The sequence below is a fragment of the Danio rerio genome, chromosome 15 (assembly GCF_052040795.2).
Source record: "Danio rerio strain M-AB ecotype USA chromosome 15, GRCz13ab, whole genome shotgun sequence".
Taxonomy (NCBI): Eukaryota; Metazoa; Chordata; class Actinopteri; order Cypriniformes; family Danionidae; genus Danio; species Danio rerio.
Genome location: NC_141035.1, coordinates 25,648,675 through 25,669,664, shown reverse-complemented (window position 1 = coordinate 25,669,664; position 20,990 = coordinate 25,648,675). Strand labels below are relative to the sequence as shown.

The window sequence follows — 20,990 nt, the reverse complement described above, 5'->3', positions numbered from 1 at the left end:
CTAATAAGGAGACTCCGCGAAGGGTCATTCGTCAGCTGCCTTTTCTTTGATTTAAACCTTCAGCCGTTCATTTTTACCGACATGTCTGTTTCAGCAGAGCACGCTGACATTAGGGGTCAGAATGGGTGTTTGATGGTAAACGACTGAGACACAGTGAATGACGAATGCCTAAAGGACACAGATGGACAAGAAAAAGATTGACCAACACGTTTGGCATTATCTAACAGTGCTGGGCACTAATACTGCATGAAATTAAATCAATGGCGTCATCACCAAAACAGTGTGGATGTGAGGTTTAATAAGGGGTTGTTATTGCTAAATGACCAGCAGAACGTAATGGAGTTTTTCGATTGCTTTTGTGTGTCTGTGGATGTGTACAAAAGCATACAATTGCAACGAGAGTGCATGTAATTCTATGTTTTCTCTTTGTAGAAAATAATACACGTGTCAGAATGCAGCTGTAACAATCTATATGTAACAACAGCTGCTGCTTGGCAGATGCAAGCAAATCTATATGTGCCATACAGGAAAGAACCGAGCAGAGCACGAAATGATAAAACATGCTATTTTCTTTCTTGTTTTCCAATCGCAAAGAAAGACGTGAGTGAGAGAGATCAATAGTTGTTTATTATTGAAAAATTGTCAATGTGTAATGTGTAATTTAATATGTGGGCTGTGATCATTAAACAGATTATTTTAATATGTCATCTCATGATGTTACTGACTGTTCACATGCTTTTATTTATTTGTTGGTATATAAAGTGGGTAACTCTTTGCAATAAGCTTACAACATTCATTCATTTTCTTTTCGGCTTGGTCCCTTTATTAATCTGAGGTTGCCACAGAGGAATGAATCGCCAACTTAACCAGCATATGTTTTACGCAGTGGATGCCCTTCCAGCCACACCCCATCACTGGGAAACATCCATTCACACTCATCCACACACATACACTATGGACAATTTAGCCAACCCAATTCACCTATACCACATGTAGGTCTTTAGACTTGTGGGGAAAACTGGAGCACCCAGAGGAAACCCACGCGAACATGGAGAGAACATGCAAACTTCACAAAGAAATGCCAACTGACCCAGCCTGGGCTCAAACCAGCTACCTTCTTGCTGTGAGGCGATTGTGCTACCCAATGTGCCACCGTGCTACCCAAGCTTATAACAGTTAATGTTATTTACTGCATTTATTAACATGAACAAACAGTGAACAATGCATTTTTTAAAGTAATTATTCATAGTTGTTAACGTTACGGAAAATACAGTCAATTCATTATCAGAGTCTGTTAGATTATGGTGTGTTAATAAATGTTAACAAGCACAACTTTGAATTTTAATATAGCACTAGAAAATGCTAAATTGAACATTAACTATAAATGTAGAAAATATTACAGTATAATAATAGCTATAATAAATGTACAAGTATTATACATTAATAAACATATTCTGTAAAAATGGTTACATCTGTGATTGTATTTTTTTTCTGATCAAATGATAAATGAATGAGTAAAAAAAATTACTAGTTTTAAAGGGACATCATGGTAGCATAGTGGGTGATATAATCGCCTTACTGATTTAATCCCTGGCTGGGTCAGTTGGGATTTCTGTGTGGAGTGTGCATGTTCTCCCCATGTTTGCGTGGGTTTCCTTGATATGCTCTGGTTTCCCCCACAGTCCAAAGACATGCGCTATAGGTGAATTTAATAAGCTGAAATTGATTGATTAATTAATTAATTAATTAATGAGTGAGTGATAAGGAACGAGTGAGGTATGAATGAATGAAGGAATGAATGAATGAATGAATGAATGAATGAATGAATGAATGAATGAATGAATGAATAAGTGGGAACAAATGGATGAATTAATGAATGAATTAGTAAGCAAGAATGAACGAATGAGTGAATGAATGAAGAATGAACGACAAAATGAATGAATGAATGAATGAATGAATGAATGAATGGATGAATGAATGAATGAATGAATGAATGAATAAATGAATGAATGAAATAAGTAATTATAATGTGATTCACAAAGTTTTTACATTTAAATGAAATTACTGTTCTTTAAAAAAAGATCAAAAGAATAAACAACACAGACTTATTTGCTTAACATTGTTTGTTCAAAAAATTACAAAGGGTGAACATAATTTTGACCAGGGCTGTTTGTTTGTGTAGGATGTGTATTTTCTGTTTATCTAACTTTTTGTTTATCAAAGAGTCCTGCATAATTTTCAAACTTCCCACACGTAATTAAGTAGCACAACCATTTTCAATTGATAATAAGAGCAGATTTTGAGCACAAAATCAGCACAATGATTTTCTAAGTATCATGGACCATGGGAGACTAATAGTAATTGCCACTGGAAAAGAAAAAAAAAAAAAAAAAAAAAAAAAAACAATGAAAGTTATTTCAGCTAAATAATGCATAAAATTTTGTTACAAAATGTGCTTTTTAATAATGCATTTATTTTTTTTCATAAAATAAATGCAGTCTTGTACTGTACAATAATTTTCACAGTCTAGTATGTACAGTATGTGCGATCCATTGAATTAGAAATTCTATTTTATAACACGATGTGGCAATTAATTAAATAAATGAGATAGCATTTGTCAGATTTTTTAAATTGTCACTCTGCCCCCCCCCCACAACCCCCCCCCCCCCCCCCCCCCCCTTGAAACACTCATCAAGTAATATTTTATTACACAATGGCCACAAAGGAATATTTAGTTTAAAGGGGTGGTCCACTACGATATTATATTTTAAACTTCAGTTGATGTGTAATGTAGCTGTGTGAACATAAACAGCATCTCTGAATGTAAAATATTCAAAGTTTAATGCAAAGGGAGACCTTGATTTGTACAGAGTTAGCTTAGCAACGCCTACAATTAACGAATTTTGGGGACTACAAAAAATACTTCCGCCCCCTGTGAGATCACAAAAGTTCGTTATTGCGCATCCCACACTGCGCAGGTAAAGGCCGTGGCCATAGGCGCTGTAACGTTACTGCAGAGAGAGAAATGCCATCCTGCTGTTTCCACAGAGCTGTTCTGTTTCTGTTGTTGGGCTTCCAAATGACACGACCCAAACACAGAAGTGCTTACAGTTCAATATTAATTATGTTCCAGAGAACTATAAAATACATAGCAAGCATGATTTGACAAAACACAGCTTCCAGAATCTCTCCCAGTTCAGTGCTGGATTCAGTTAAAATCTCCTCAAAGATGGAGCAAGGAGACGCTGTGAACTCTGAGTCATGACCTGTAAGTGTTTTTATTTGTTAAAATTGATCATGACATGTACAGTGTCTAACTTTAACGGTGTGTTGTAGCAAAGATGTAAACAACGGGAAATTATGGTAACCGCTAACGACTTAGCTAACGTTACAAATCTATATTTATCAAACGGCTGTAAACGCACACACACACATACACATACACGCACTCTTGGCCAGCACCTGCGTCTCTGTGGGAGACGGCAGAGTTTCTCTCTATAGGCAGCTTTGCTATGCGTTTTACAACTCGGACAATGAAGTCGCAAAAGATATGTGAACGATTCATGTTACTTACACAGGCATATTCCGCATATGCATGAAAGACGTCCTGTAACGCGTTGATTTAAAAAAAATACAGCAATGATTTCCCAACTGGAGTGTAACATCAAAAACAAATCAATCCAGGCTCACAAAGGTCTCATCTCACATCTTGTGCTTTATTCTGTCACCATAGAAAATAACTTAATCCGAGCATGAGAGAAAAAGAACAATAAAAACCTCTCCCGCGCACATGCGCTTCTCGTGTTACAGATACTTCATCGTATACACGCATAAACACACTAAAAGGCACAGAAACAGTTAAAGGAGCCGCATCCCATTTTCACTCGTTACAGACACGTGTTGACTGACTGACTGACTGACTGTTTACACAAAACGCGCGTGCTTGTCAGGGCGTGACGTGGAGCCGATCGGCGAATCACAGCATATTATGATGATGACCAATCAGAGTCACTTGAGGGTGGGCCTTTTAGAGAAACTAGGAAATATGACAGTCGTTTTCATGTTAGCTGAGTAGCTGTGTATAATCAAAGTGAGATTTATGAAAAAATAACACGATTTCCTTCAAGTTAAACATGAGCACACATTGCTTTGCATCTTATTAACACAACCAAGCCTTAAAAATAACATTCTGGACCACCCCTTTAATGAAATAATCCGCTAAATAAGGAACATAAACTGCCAGTAGGTGGCAGTAAATGTCTAATGAGAAAGTCATTAAGTAATTTATTCATTTGATTCAATCAACAGACTGATTCATTCAGCATGTAATTATAAAAGCATCTTTATGAATGAAAGATTGAATGATTGGCTTAGCTGATTAATATATGTGTTCATTCAGAAAGTAAACACTTGCATGTTTTAATCAGAGTTGTGCAACAGTTCTGCTGTGGCTTTATAGGTAGCATTCCCTTGCTAAAACTTTGCAAAAGTCCCCAAACTATATGAACTTATTTACTGAACTGTTGTATAAACTCAGCATAACATTTTCATTGGTGCTAGTTAGAATAAAATTAGCCCTCTGTGATATTAGACTCATTGTTCATGTTATATTGTAACTGTGAGATGTTTTCACATGACAAAAATAAGAGACAAAAACTCATATCGGGTCATTTTTTGCTCCAGTATCTTGAATTGAAGGAGCATATAATTGCCTCCTTCACAGTGAGTTGTTCTCCTGCATCATCTCTTCATCATTATTGAACTGTAGTGTATGAAATGCAAGATGACATGCATAGCGTAATTTGCTTTTCCATAACTAATTAAATTAATGTTGTAAATTGACAGCCCTAATATACACACAATACCTAACAGATATCTAATCTGCATGTTAAGTTGTGATGTATGGAATGCTGTTTCAGCTCCAAGTTGCTACTCATTCAAATTGAGAAAATATTTGTTCATGAATATTTGGTCATATCACACATTAAATCTGCCACAAAATCATGTTGTACACTACAATCTCTGACTTTACTGTATCACAGCCACCAATAATTTATCAATTCATAAAAAATTGTACTTTCTGTCTATCTAATATTAGGCATTTAATACGATCATGAATTTTAAGTATTACAGTACTCCATGAGCATTTATTAGTACTATTTGTTGAGCCTCCCCATAGCGGAAGTCATCAAACGTACAGAGCAGTGAATGAAAGAATACAACAAATAATTTTTTAACATTCTTATTTGCTCAAATAATAAAATCAAAACTTCACGATGGTGTTATAAAGGCTTTGAAAAAAAAGAGAAAAAATTGTGAGACTGATGATAGCAGCCAGAGGAGAGAATAACGTCAAATTTACTGTCCTGTTCCATAGACGCTGCATTAGAAACGCCTCGCACAAAAGCAAAGGTGATGTAAATACATAAATACATGTACATAAATACATGATGGCCGTGATTTCAAACTGTAAAAATGCTACAGTAAAAATCTGTAATCTGGTTAACAGTATGTTTTCATAATAAATATCATGTATAACCATAAATTTACTTTCCCAGAATTCCCTGCATGGCACATCATTTTGTATGTTTTTTGTTGACATTACTATGGATCTTTTTTGTTCTTTCCCCATCAGTTATGTACATCACAGATTTATGTAACATCTAATGTTAATAAACAGTGTGTATTTCATGCCTTTAATTTTATGCGTGTTATCATACTGGTGTTTAGTAGCTGTGTAAATGACACTGAGCACCTTCTAAACAATAACTACGTTTGCATGGACATCAGTAATCGAATTTGTTGACTGCGAGTTAAAAAACTCAGCATTTCATGATGCAGGTGTCTGTGGTCTCCACTGACCCGGTAGGTGCAAAGAGTGTCAATCAGCCGTGTGTGTGTGTGTGTGTGTGTGTGTGTGTGTGTGTGTGTGTGTGTGTGTGTGGACTATCCGGCGAAAAGCCCTACATGACGGTAATAGTTCGATTAAGGTGTTTACATGTCTATACTGCACTTCAATAATGGGACTAAAATCTATCTGCATACTCCATATGTCTTTATTCGATTTCTCTTTAGTTTGATTATGACCCTAATCTGGCTAAATTAATCAAAAATCGCTGTTTACATGGTAGACTCCTAATCTGAATAATGTCTTAATGGCATTAAAATCGAATTATTGTTGTCCATGTGACCGTAGTCACTGATACACTTTCTGCTTGTGGGAAAAGTTGTTTGTGATATGCATTGGTTCATTATGTAACTTTCCCATCGCCACCTGCATAGCTGTGTTAATGTGTCTATCTGAGTAACAAAAGATGTGATGTGTCGATGTTGGTAATTCAAAATACAGACATATTACCTCTATAAATGAATGAAATACAGTAGTTTTCTGTAAAAATGATAAAATACTTTTACGGTTTGTACATTATTTTTACCGGTCAAATACTGACAACCACAGCTGCCGATTTTTTATCATAAATTTTACGGATTTATTTTTTACAGTGTATAAATGTTTATATGTTTCTAGAAAAAAAATCTAAATATTAAAAACTTTCAAGAATTTCAGATGCTGATGACTGTAATTGCGTTATAACAGGCTTGTGAAAAAGGTCCAACGTCTGATCCAGAGATCCAGAATCAGTGTTGTGTGACATTAGACATAACAAGGGTAAAGAATCTTCATGAAAACAGAAACTATGTCATACTCACAGTCAGCCTGAGCACATATGAGACACGATGTGCTGCTGTTGAAGAAAGTTAGCAACCCAGCTACAGCCATGCTGATGTCTGTGTTCGTGGGCCTGAGGTCCAGCGTGGTAAAGCGAGGAAACTGCACCTTGAGTATGTCCTCCGGAGCCACCTTCACGTAGGGCACCTGCACAGAGAGGCAGAAAGGGACAGAGAAAATGAGCCCGGCAGGACCCCTCTTGTTAGTCTGTTACAGCAGGTAAATTGAATGAAAGAACATTACAGGAGGGCGTTTTGTTTACCGCGCTGTGATGCGGGTCTCAAGAGTGACTGTGCAACAGAATCAGCGCATTCTCATCAGACTAATTAGATCCACTTTATGCCTAAAACTAATACAAACTCATTTGAATAATTTCAAAAGCCGCTCTCTGAAGGCATGCAAATTAACAGTAAAACTAGATGAAACCAAAACAGATTTTGCCTGACGATTGAGGAAGAAACCCTCTGTTTATTCAGATAGAGGGCATGCGCATTGACCTTTGACATCTCTGAGAAGACTTTGAACAGAAATAGCGCACCATGCAAAATATCTCTCTGTCCACCGAGACCTGCGATCTGTAATTTGATGTCTGCTGATGTGTTTGGGAAAAAGTGGGTGCTGGGCTCAGTGGGGCTTGAAGGGGATCCTAGAGGACGCAGGAGGGCTCAGTAAAGGGCCTCTTCATCACAGCAGATTGCCTGTCTGCGGCGGCCCGTGTGACCATGCATCGTACTTCCACGGCCCTGTATCCCCAATTGGTTTTCCATCGCTTTCCATCAGGGCGTAATGGAGTCCCCGCCAGTGTGGATGGATGGGGCATGCTGGATCCCTGGTACTCGGGGGACAACTGGGATTCTTGGAGATGGAGGGCTCGGGCAAAGACTGGTAATGGGCTCGCTGCAGTAGAGAGACATGTACAAGGTACCAACTTTCTCTCTCTCTCTCTCTCTCTCTCTCTCAGAGATGTTTTCCTCTATTCCCTGTTCTGACTTCCAGACAACATCCCATCTGTCCAAAGTCCCTGTGCTAACGTGTAAATAGCCACTATAATCTGACTTGCTCTTCTGTACATAGGCTCAGGTTATTCAAAGGTAATTCAACATGGTGACATCTGGCCCAGTGAGGAGTGGCAAAAACATTTAAAGAATAAAAGAAAACTTTAGATTATTCTAGATTATCTAGAGCAGGGGTGTCCAAACTCGGTCCTGGATGGCCGCTGGCATACTAGAAACTCAAATGCAAGTGTGTTAAAGGAAGTTGGAGCTAAACTATGCAGGACTCTGGCCCTCCAGGATCTGATCTAGAGGATGGGGTGTCCAGACATTTTGCTTGAGAGTAACTGTCCTTTAGCGCTCTGACTTTTATTGACCCTTAAGACTGGTTAATACTTGACGCGTCCGCTAGTTCGCTTGAGTGCACACAGTGAATGTGACATTATTGCTGTGTTTGCGGAGGTTCTCTTTGGGTGCAGGCGACATGATTTCGACTGGCGGAGTGCACAATTTTTTTTTGGACTAGTGCAAACAGTTCGAGCAGCACCCCATTTGATTTAAGTTAAAGATGAAAGACTTTGAAGAGATTTTGTCTGAAACAGTACCACTGTACAGACATCTTTAAGATCTGTCCATGAGTGATCATAAGGATAACCAGATGACCAGTATTTTAATAAACTTTAAAAAGAAAAACTGACCAAGATATGAAAAAAAAACAAGTGATGCATCAAAGCTTGATTTTAAAAAATCTTTATAATCATTCAAATAATATATATATATATATATATATATATATATATATATATATATATACAGTGGGTTTACAGTGGGTTTCTTTTGACTGCACCCTGTCGTTTTAAAGAATATCACAATGGCGAACGCATCAAGTATAAAAGCCTTGTCTGTTTCTTGAGGGTAAAGTGCAGTCAGCGGAGGTTCGCAACGTGAAGCCAGTTGAAAGTGTAAATCAGGCTTAACACTTTCCTTTTTTTTTTGTTTTCAAACAAAGGGTACCTCCTACGTCAAAATTAAACAAAGTATTATTGCTCTATATAACTATTAAATCTTAATATTTCTTTAGGTTCTTAATTATTTTTTAAAAAGTTAAAATATTGAGATATATTAAAACACTGTATATGAAATATATTGACAATGCATTTCCATTTTATGGCTACCATCGGTGTAACCAACCAAGATCCATATGGATCACAACCCACAGTTCGGAACGCATGTGACCTGTAGATTAATAACTTTTTTGAACTTGTAGGTTAATCCAACATTTATAATAATTGCAAAGAGATTGCTTCCCACGTCATTCAAATCACGTATATGAAAACATTTTGGCATCACTGTAAAATATAATGATGACGGAAAAAAATGACGTGGGACCTACCTAAATGCTTTCTTAGCTTAGTGTTAGTGTCTTAGGTAGTGTTTTCTGTCACTGTTTGCTTAGACTGCATTAATGCATTCAGTTTAAAGCTGCACAATTAAACATTAAAAGATTGTGATCTCAATTCAAACCCGCACAACATGAATGATAAATGATAATGATTTCATATGTTTATTAATCCTTCGAAGCACTGTGTTCAAATCTGTGTTTGATCGAGAGAGGTTTAGTTTTTACACTTTTTCAGTTTTTTACAAACAATTAAATAACAGAAATACTAGGAGAACAGCTTATAGTTCAAATATAAACAATAATGTTTATGGTAAAGGTTCTAAGTTCTGGTTGCTGAAACTAGTTTTTGCAGTAATAATTTTGTACAAATAGAAAGCAGTTGACATTTGTCTCATCTGTGTATTAAAAAATCATAGTGTTATCCGAACAGTGAGATTTGTGATCTAATGGCTACTACTGAAACTATTTCAATACAGATTCCATTAAATAAAAATAATAAAATATGATGAAATAAAAACATTTGTACAAATTTTTAACTCCAATCTGAAAATTATTCTTAACATAATATTACATTTACAATGATTAACAAGGTTTAATGCACTGAACCAGATAAACAAGCTCTTCAAATTGACTATAAATGTCTAAACAACTGTGCTAGAGTGAATATCAGGACATTGGACCTCCAGAAAAAGGACTGGACGGCCCTGTTCTAGAGTGAGATTTGATTCTTTAAACTAATTAACAGTTCAAACAGAGCTTCATGTCAAGCTTCTGGGTAACAATGGTTGGCAGGGAAATGAACTTTGCAAAGGTTTAATGAGCTGCCATTTCATACAGAACACATGCAGACTCACTCCAGCAGACTTGAAGATGTTATGTCAAGGGTCTTAGTCAGAAGGAGAGGCAGAAGTAGAAGTAGAAAAAAAGAATTTACTTTTGAACAACCATCATTAATATCAATATATGAAGAAAAGCATAACATTTGCAATGATTAGGGAATATCAACATCAAAGACAACTCCACCAAATATAAATATAAGACTATGGAACACAAATGGAGTAATCCTAAAGTCTGCGCTGGTTGTTTGTTTAAGTCAATGAGTTGGATTAGATACAAAATTAGTCAGATTTATGAATAAATCATTCATTCTAGTTTTAATTGGGTCTGTTGATTTATTTGACTGTTTGGATATTTCCTTGTTTGTTTGTTTACTAACCTTCATAAATGAACGTGTTGAGCAAGTATGTCAGGTTCTTCATTCACCAATTAAAAATAATAAGAAAAAAAAAATCACCCAAAAATTATGACTTTAATCAATTGTATATATTTTCATGATACCTTTTCCTTCTTGTCCCTTAGTTACATTACATCAACACGTTAACACCTTCAAAATGTCAAAAAGATATTGTAACACTCTCTGTTCACACTAATAAAGATATTAAGCATAGTTTATGCTTGTGAAATCATGTACCTATTTTACATCAAGTGTGATTCTACCAAACACACATTTACATATGAAGAGTACAGTCTGAAAGTGCCATCTTAAGTTGTCTTCTCAAATAAGCATTTTTTACAGCCTCCTGTGTTTATGTTCAGTTATTTTAAGTTAAAGGCAATATAAATAAACTATTCTTTTCTATGAAAGTGAATTTACTGAACACAAACATCGGAGGCTGTGAAATAATGCCAATTTTAGGCGAAAAGAAGACCATGCTGGATTACCACAATCAGCATCTAAAAAGAAGAGTCAATTTGTATAAATAACATATTTTGTATCAATAAAATATGAATTGCTACAGTATTACTTACTAAATGTGTCATCATTAACTCATTATCATCATAAAGCATTAAATAATACTGTAAATTAAAGTTACTTAACTAATTAATTTAATGGGCTATTCATTTCAGTTTCCAGTGTCCCATTAATTAAGAATTAGCTAATGATCTGTTAAGAAATTATCATGTTTTGACCTTGTAAGACAAGCATGACTATCAACTCATTATGTAATATGCCATTTTGTTTTGACATTCACACGCAACATGGATTCCAATTTCCAAATCATAAATTAATTACAAATTTTAATAGTAGCTTATGTGATAATTATTAATAAATGGTTTTGATTCTTGATGAATCATATATTAACTCATGTGAGTGTATGCATTATCAAGTACAAGTATGAATTAATAATGTATATGCAAGTGTATCTGTATTTGTAAAGTGTTTTACTGAGGTGCTCAATATACTTTTCCTAAAAAGAAATACAATCTTTATAAGAAAAGCATATTTCATTTAGGATCATATATAAACATTTATCTTCATATGCATATAGTATGGCACACGAAACATGGCAAATGAAAACAAAACATGGCAAATAAAAACTCAAGCATGCTTGCTTGAAAGAACAGTCCTCATTATTTCTTGTGCATTAAGCAAGTATGCGTGACACTTTTGCCTGTCCTAAAGTTCTAGCTGAACTTCATCATCACCAACTGACAAAGTTTATCTCCAGTTCTTAAGACTGCAAGTACAGAGGACACATGAAAGAAGCTGAATGTGTTCTTAATATTAGGAATACGTTGAATGCAGACTAAATAAAGGAGGAGGGAAGCATTTTATAATCACTATTATTTACAGTTCAGGGATGTAATGTCACAGTCACCAGCGATCCAGCCTGTGCAGAACCCTGAAGAACTACATATCCAGTCATGCACCGCTCACACACATCTGTTCCTCATTCAGTTGATTACGCACACACGGCAGGGAGCTGCTCATGAACTGATTAGATGGACTTTATAAATAGCACACACACACACACACAAACTTCAGTGCTGAGTCTTGTTATACTTTTGTTGTAAATATTACGGCACGTTTTCCTTGTCTTGCTTTGCTGTGTTCTGACCCTCGCCTTGTTTGTTTGTTTATGTTGCTTGCTATCTGTACTGACCATTCGGCTGTTTAATAATTACGACTCTGCATTGCCTTTATACATCTGTTTGACCCTGTTGACTGTTGCCTGCCAGACCATCCTGTTAATAAACCTTGCATTTGGATCCGCACCTCTGTTGTCAGCGTCTAATCACATTACATTTAACTTGTTTATCTCAGGAGTTTCCCTACAAATAACATGATGAAAATAAACATTCACCTTAAATATAGGTAAAAAAGGTATAAACACAAGAATGACATTTATTGGCTGAAATTCATATGTGCAAACTATCTTTGTAAGGTACCTATATATACACACAGTTGAAGTCATAATTATTACACATATTTATGATTTTTTTTCTTTTTCAAATATTTCAAATATATTCCAATTGATGTTTAACAGAACGAGGAATGTTTCACATTATTTACTATAATATTTTTTCATCTAGAGCAAATCGCATTTGTTTTATTTCGGCTAGAATAAAAGCAGTTAAAATTTTTTGAGGCCAATATTTTTTACCGATAGTCTACAGAAAAAAACATCATTACAGAATGATTTGCTTAATTACCCAAACTTGTCTAGTTAACCTAATTAACCTAAACTTACTAGTACTAACTTGTACCTGGAAAAAATATTATGTACTGTAATCATGGGAAAGATAAAACAAATCACTTATTATAACTTTGTGTATATATATATATATATATATATATATATATATATATATATACACACACACACACACACACACACACACACATACACACATACACACACACACAATAAAAAATAAATCCGTAAAATGTAAGGTGATAAAACAGCAGCGGTGGTTGCCAGTATTTTACTGTAAAAAATACGGTAAAAACCATAAAAGTAATTTCTCATTTTTACAGTAAACTACCGTATTTCATAAAAATATACACACACACACGCATATAGACCTGCCGCACGAGCTTGTGTTTCCGGGCTGACGCAAGGCTATGGATTTTTTTTTTTAGTCTTTATGAGACTCGACACTTGTAAACACCCGCTGCATCAGTCTCGCGCGGCTGTCCCCTCCACTAACATGCGTCATCGGTACCAAGTCGACCAATCACAGAGTTTGCACTACGCCTTGTTGCGAAGTGTAGTTACATTTTCTAAAATGTCCACGTCAGTGTTGCCGACAGCCATGGGGTGGGTTATGTAACCACGCATAGGCTGCGCTGTAGCATACGTGTGCGCTTGACACAGAAGTATAAATCAGCCTCAACAGACAAAACAAAACAAGGTCATACACATGCTGGGCTGGGACTGTAACAATATGCATGAAGGACCAACAGAAAGACACCAGCATCTCATTTCTTACAGGCATAGAATGTTATACATTTGTGTATTCTAAGTTCATTATTATAAAGTATCAAGACCGGTCTCCATTATTTTTTCAATGTGACTCTAATCACTGTGTTCCTGTAATTAAGAAGCCGCCTTTGATTTTAATACCTTCTTGTACAACTTTATTATGAACAAAAAATTGATGCAATGAACTCTCATTAGTAGCACAGAAAATGTCATTTTCATTTGTATTTCAAATATTAGATTAGATTAAATTCAACTTTATTGTCATTACACATGTACAAGTACAAAGCAACAAACTAACCAGGATTGCACTCCTGGTTAGACCTAAACTAAAAAAAAAAAAAAAGCTAAAGGTACTATACATTGTAACTGACAGCAAAAGAACTCATTCTTCAAAAACCTCCATAAATTGTCTTGCATTTTTGGAACAACATGTAGCTAAGTAAATGATGTCAGTTTTTCATCTTTTGCATGAGCTATTCCTTTAAGACTCACATTCAGACAGCTGTCACACTCTAATGTCTCATTGCATGCTCAAATATACACGGTACATATCCCCGATGTATGGACAGGAAATGGAGCATGGTGCTGAAAGGGGTTTGAAAGCCATTTTTTCTTGTGGAAACAGAACACTGCATATGCATCAGCATCATTCCCAGGGCGTAAATAGAAACTCTTGCCCTGCTGAAGCCAATCTAGGCTGCAGCACTGGAATTGTGGGCCAGAGGGAGAGTTGTGTATGAGGGTAATATCTGTCTGTCCGTGCGCTGTCTGCTCCTGTGGGTTGACAGAGTGGCTGTCAGGCCTACAGATGCACTGCTGACAGGCTTTTAATGAGGGGCCCGGTGCAGGCCAAAAGCAGCTCACTGAAGTCAGGCAAACAGCCACGCAACACTGCAGAATAAGTACATGTGCCCAACGTTTCGTTTACACCAGCTGGAACATGCTGACCTGGTACAAATGAACACTGAGGCACTTAACAGATGCTACATTTTGGACATTTGTCAAATAACTGGACAGCATCTTGTGAATTACAGTATAATGCAACTGTTTCAACAGACAATTCGGTTGATTGAGTTTGTATGCTTTGAGCAAATTGATCCTTTTATCTTAATGTCCAAAATGTTTTCAGTGAAGTCATCTGAATAGCGTTTTAAAGGACATTACCGCAAGCCTGCCAGACTAAAATATGCAACTCTGAATAACGAAAGCTGCTGCAACATCATGAATGTTACTTAAAACGTCCCTTGGCTTATTTAAATAATCAATTTAAATCTCATAGGGAAATGTGTTGCTTTCACAAAGTGCCATTTGTGAAGTCATTTGGCACAAATAAGGGTTTCTCACTTAACCATGAAATTGTGCAGATTGTTGCGATGCTGTGCTGAAAGAAAATCTGCAGATAAAACTCACACTGCCTCTACCTTTACCAGCTGGTTGGAAAGCAAGACTTGGTTCTACAGTCTAAGGCTGTCCAACTGCGTTCAACCTGTAGCTCTGAGTGAAAAAAGAAAACATCCATAAGGGTGGACGGTTTCAGGAGGGAACTCTAGGGATTTGATGCCATATGGCAAGGTAAAGTATAATGAGATCTTACATCTGTTCCCTTACGTGCCAAAGGAACAAAATCATGTTTAATAAAAGATCACAGAATTTTTACCTAGGCCACAGTGTCAACAGATACAGCTGGACGTACTGTAAAGTCGGCCTTATTTGTCCGGTGTCAAGCTCAAGATTGGCAGCCAAGCACAAAGACATTCTAGCTCGGCCTTACAGGTTGGAGGGGGCGAACAGAGGCAGAAAGCAGCGCCATTACTCAAAGACATGGAGATCGGCCATATGGGGATGGCTGAGTGGCTGGAGGGGTATTGTGAATGATCGTGACATTGCACACCTCTCTAATGTGGTGCAATGGACCATGGGAAGTCGGCTGCTTGGGGAAAAAACACACACACTCAAGCACTAAGTGGAGTAATCATGTTTTGGAGGCAATGTGAGGAGTCTCTGGAGGAGAGAGCAAAGGGAAGAAAGGGCCGCCAAGGCCTTGAGAGAAAGCTCAGCATTGACCACATTCTCATTGATCAACCTACTCGAAGGAAAAAAAAGCTCTGTTTCGCAAACATCGTTGCCGGTTCCAAAGAACATAGATCCTGTAAAAGACTCTTAGATTTTAAAGCTGCATGTAGTCTTTTATTCTACACTGTGACGCAGTGAAGCCATGGTGAATAGAGGTGAATTAGACAAGTGATCTTTGGTCAATTTTAAATATCACCTAGCAGACGGGATCTGCAGGTGTGGCCCTCCCTTAGTCTCTGCTCATGCATTCAGCCATTGTGGACGAATGTGCTGCACTCCATGTAAAACAGAAAATCAATTCATTGATACTCAAGGGTAGCAATTCAAGCCAGTTAGACATAGGGCAAGATTTATTAAAAAGTTGCACTAATGCAAACAAACTGAAATTAAACAGGGTTTACTAAAGACATTAACTTTGTAGCTAAGCTTTTTGTTCCCTTTTTACATGCTACTTTTAATGACACTTAACTCCTTCACTTTCGTCAACTGGTGAAGTTTGTTCTTCACCACTGGCGGTTTGGGACTTGTGGAGCTCGCTGGATTTGCTCCTCAGTGTTTGTATTTTCTTTGAAAACTGGGCTGACACAGTTTCAGTTTACTAAAACTTCAGTGTTAAGCTGCTTTGACACAATTTAAATTGTAAAAGAGCTATAGAAATAAACATGAACTGAATTGAGGTAATCATGAACAGTGTTTATCAATTAATAGAGATTATTTAATGTCCAGAACAAGCATGATTTAACCGAATTAGCATGTGTTGTTTGTAAATTACACACACCTGATTATCAATGACAATGTGAGAACTCACAAAATTTTTAAATGATTTTTAGTTTCCGATTTTTTCAAAAATTAAAAATAAATGTTCTATAAAAAAGACAGATATAAGGTCAGTAAGGAAATTTGCAAAGATAATAAGACACAACAGACTGAAGAAAATGATTCATTGGATTTACTAAATGTTTTTAAGGTAAGTGGATGCAAACAGTTTGTATGAGCTGAATTTAAACAAACAAATTAAATTTAGTAATTGTAATGCCTTGGCTTACTCAGGAAGGCAAATGGATCACAGGATTTATCAAACACGTAGATTCATTTACAAACACTCAATTGGAAGGACAACGACAATACAGGAGACACAGGAATGACAAGGGTGATGACAAGACAGAACTGAGAATACTGAACAATGACTAACTAAACACAGGGACTATAAATACACATGGCTTGATGAGACTAATTATTAACAAGGGTAAGACACAGGTGGAACTAATGAACATGAAGAAACGGCAGGAACTAGGACAAAGGGGTCACATGATGAAAACATGGGTGAAGATCACTTGACGGAAACATGGAACACAGGACCTAACTGTAATGTTCAAATGTAATTTGTTTGTTTAAATTCAGCCCATGCAAATAAAATAAAACCACTATACCTTAAAAAAATTGTAAATCCAATGAATGTTTCTTTAGTGCAGGGAAAAGTTACAAATGTGATATTTAAATAAACACTTTTATGAAAGCCAAAAAATCTAATCAGATCTAAAATCACAACAATGAAATAGTGTGCAATTACCTCATCAGATTTGTAAATCTGAATCAGCAACAGGTTCCTGTAAAAAAACTGCCCACAGTAACCCCTTAAATATTTACATGCACACAACAAAATGCATGACTCGTTAAGAGAGCGCTCATGCCTGCCCAGGGATTTGTTTGGTGACTTGATGAAACCCATGAATAATTCCACTCCACGGTGCCCGATGGGCTCAGCTGGGGCGTAAAAACCTGATCCATTCACACCTCTACAAAAAGACAGCACTGCACCACAGATGACCACAGAACAAAAGAAACAATGAGATTCTGGCCCGGCGTCTTTTGCACATCCATCATATTAGAAACAAAAGGATGAATGGGATTTGAAAAGGTTCTCAGAAGTCAGGAGGGGTCTTGAGTGACATTGCACACATCCATTTAGTAAGGAATAAAGAGAACTCAGTTTAGTTGGTGTAAATTCAGCTGCACCGGTGTCCCTCGGCATGACAGATCAATTGCACTGCAAAAGAGAGGTGAGCAGAGGTGCCGCCGACAGCTGTGCTACTCTAATTATCATCAGGCGAATGAGGACGCAGCACCTGTGTTTTGTTTGCACAATGAAAGAAGAGCGGTACCGGCACACCGTGACACAACATCCACTTTCACAACAAGGCCCCCTCTTCTGAAAATGTCACCTCCTCCCCCTTTGTGACAGTACCGGTGGGACTATTTAGCCCTTTTCCACCAGCTTGTGGCTGGTGCCAATCTGGAACATTCCAGAGAGTTTTTACTGCCACTTATAAACTGAGCTGATAATATTCAAGTTAAGATGAGCAGCTTAAATGCAGATAAACTAGGCATACTGTAAATTGACACAAGAGTTAATAAGGATGCACCAACCAGTCTTGGCCAATAAATGATTATTTCTAAAGGGTTAGTTCACGCAAAAATTTAAATTATGTTATTGACTACTCATTATCATGTTGTTCCAAACGCCTGAGACCTTCATTTATGCTGAAAGCACACATTAGGATATTTTAGTTGAATGTCTGGGATAATATCTATACAATTTTCGTTCAAAGTTTAGAAAAAAATAAGAAATAAAATTCTGTTGTCATTACTAAAGATATTAAGTTAACATAACGACATTATTTAAAATACCAAGTTTTGGCGTCAAAACTTAAACAGGTGTGTTTAACTTACTCATTAGGCAGAAAAACAGTTTTTTATATAATATTCTAAGTTCTCTGATATTAACATTTTAATTTGTTTAAATGATTCACCATGTCCCTGTTTAAAATGATTGGTTGTGCTTAAACTTCTGCCTTGACAACCATGCTGATTAGTCAATATATGTTATATGACGTGGTCATTTGCTTGTGATGCGGAATTTTGCTGAAGCGCAGCCAGACAGAGGCCTAACTGAACCTATCTGATGAAAGAGAAAATTTAAATTAGTAAGTAGATATTTAAATGCTTATATACATTTTTCTTAATTAATATACACGCAGGGGTGATACGGATGTAAGTTAATTCAATGAAGAGACCACATATGGTCAACTCAACTAATTGAGTTATCGATTTCCCATTAGTCAAACCAACGGAGGGAATTACACTTTACTTAAAAGATTTGAGTAGTCTCAACTTGTGTGAACATCAAGTGTGATATGTTTTGCATACCAATGAAGCATTTTTGCAGAAGTAGATGAAACTTGACTAAAATAGACTTGAGCTTTGCAGCGAAACTTCCTGTGAGCACAGAATTTGCAAGTCTTGTGCTTTTTAATGTTGTGCAGAGAATTCGTAGAAAACGAGGGCGTATGTATGGGTGCGGCCAATGGAGGACTGGAGAATGATTTACAAGCGATCAATTTCACTAAACTCCACCTGTTAATATCAGCTGTGCATATAAGTTAGTCAAGAAATTAAAACTGTTGCGCACCTACTGAATGTAACTCTTACATTGCATTGAGGATAACAGAATTCTGTAAATCGAATTGTTCGTTTATATACAGTAAAATGCTGTTTTGTTAAACCTTGAAGAAAAATCTCTCCTGATTATTTTTATTGAACTTGCATGGAATTGATCGAATATTCCAACAGCAAAAAGAAAAAATGTTGAACGAAGATGAACGAAGGTTTCAGGGGTTTGAAGTGACATAAAGGTGAGCAATTATTGACATAATTTTCATTTTAGGTGAACTCTTAAAGAATGTTACCTGACTGATATAAGCCAGTAAATGATCTATTATTTCCACTGGTTGAAAAACTACAGATGCAGCATACCTCGGGCCATGAGGCTTTTGTATGGTACCATTTCCGTAAGGGGACAGGCAATGCATAGCAGATGCAAAGTTTTTGCAAGAGGTAAAACAAGATGTGAGCAGTTTGGGAGTTTTTCCATGATAATAAAATGTAAATTATTTAGTAAAGAGCGATATGCCGTATATGCTTCCTAGCAGGTTCTTTGTTTTCTGCAGTTAAGATTTTGATTTAAAATCAGCTCTTACATATGCTCTTTTTTCATTTTCTAAATAAAATCTTCTAATAAAACATTTTTTATATATTCAGTATTTATAATATCTAAATGTCATTGCAGTACATTAAAAAAAATCAAACCAAGTGTGTAAACAAATGAGACTAGAATCTCTATACAGGACACTAAACATTAGCTCAGAGCAACACTCCTGTGTTTCATTTGAATTTGAATTTAGTTTTTAATAAATCATCAGAAAAAAAAGATCCATTCATAAATACAGCACCTTGCTTTGTTTTTTTTCCAACACAAAAACAAGCAAAATAGTACAATATAGCACACTATAGTCTGTGGAAATATGTTGGGGAGATTCAAAATGAAAAAGCTGACAGTGTCCTAATACTATAAAATAATAAATAATAGTAAAACTCTAAAGCATTGTCCAACTTTGTACCTTGTTTAGACATAATGATGAATATAATACTACTACTACTACTACTACTACTACTACTACTACTACTACTAATAATAATAATAATAATAATAATAATAATAATAATAATAATAATAATAAAATAATAATAATAATAATAAGGGTACACATTTACTCATCTAAGATACTAATATGGACCTTTAGAGGTGCATATGGTTCAGAGTTGCCCTTTAAAGAGTATTAGCACTGCAGAATTTTGTTGTTCCCCTAAAGGTACAAGTTTTTTTTTTTCCTGAGAGTTCTGAGAGTTTTCTGAGAGTTCACAATTTCAAAAATCTGAGAAATTTTTAGAAACTTTAACCAACTGTTTCCAAGGTCATTTTTAGAGGATGTATGAAGTTAGTTTCTTTCAAGTTCACACAAGTTCTTTTTCAGAGGGTGCCTGTGCACTGCTCCCCATACACTGAATTGGGAATAGCTACAGAACAAAAACACAGAGATTTGGATTTTTTTTTTAAGTTATGCTGAATAAAATATAGAACATATCTAAAAACATGTTGATTGTATAATTCCTATCTCCACATTTTGAAAACCATACTCATTTAGTTAAACATACAAAAGATTTTTAAGAACATAAATAAAGATTTATAAGAACATAATTAATTTTTTAAAAGTGAAAGTCAAGTAAACATGTGGAGATAAAAATGCATATCATCTAGTTCCAAATTAACAATAATATATATAACTAAAAAGTTTTAAATGGGCAACAGACTCCTGTCGACTCTTGCAGACTCTTGTAGTCTTCTTTAAAGATGCCTGTTTGACTGCAAAACAATCAACACATTCTCAATAAAGAATTCTACTTTAAGCGAGTCTCCTGGCTTGGGTTGTACTTTTTTTTTTTTTATTGTGGTGCCGTGACCCGGATAGAGACTAAAATCACAAGTTTTCATCACATGCGAATTATCATTTTGTTATGTTGTAACTATTCAAATTATTACAACATTAATTACTTTTAATGTCATAATCATGTTGTAAAACTCCCACCTCATGCATTTTACAACAGTGTTGAAAATAATAAAACTGAATAAA

At 36.0% G+C, this 20,990-nt stretch overlaps 1 protein-coding gene across 6 annotated transcripts in view; it reads right to left on the bottom strand.

The window, feature by feature from the left end:
• Positions 1–20,990, bottom strand: part of grik4 (glutamate receptor, ionotropic, kainate 4) — a 647,123-nt gene that overhangs the window by 205,315 nt on the left and 420,818 nt on the right. For all 6 annotated transcript variants that reach the window (XM_087284137.1, XM_087284133.1, XM_087284134.1 and 3 more), the window contains one exon: positions 6,709–6,874. In XM_087284137.1, coding sequence (XP_087140263.1) covers positions 6,709–6,874 — 166 coding nt within the window. The remainder of the gene's footprint in view (positions 1–6,708; positions 6,875–20,990) is intronic.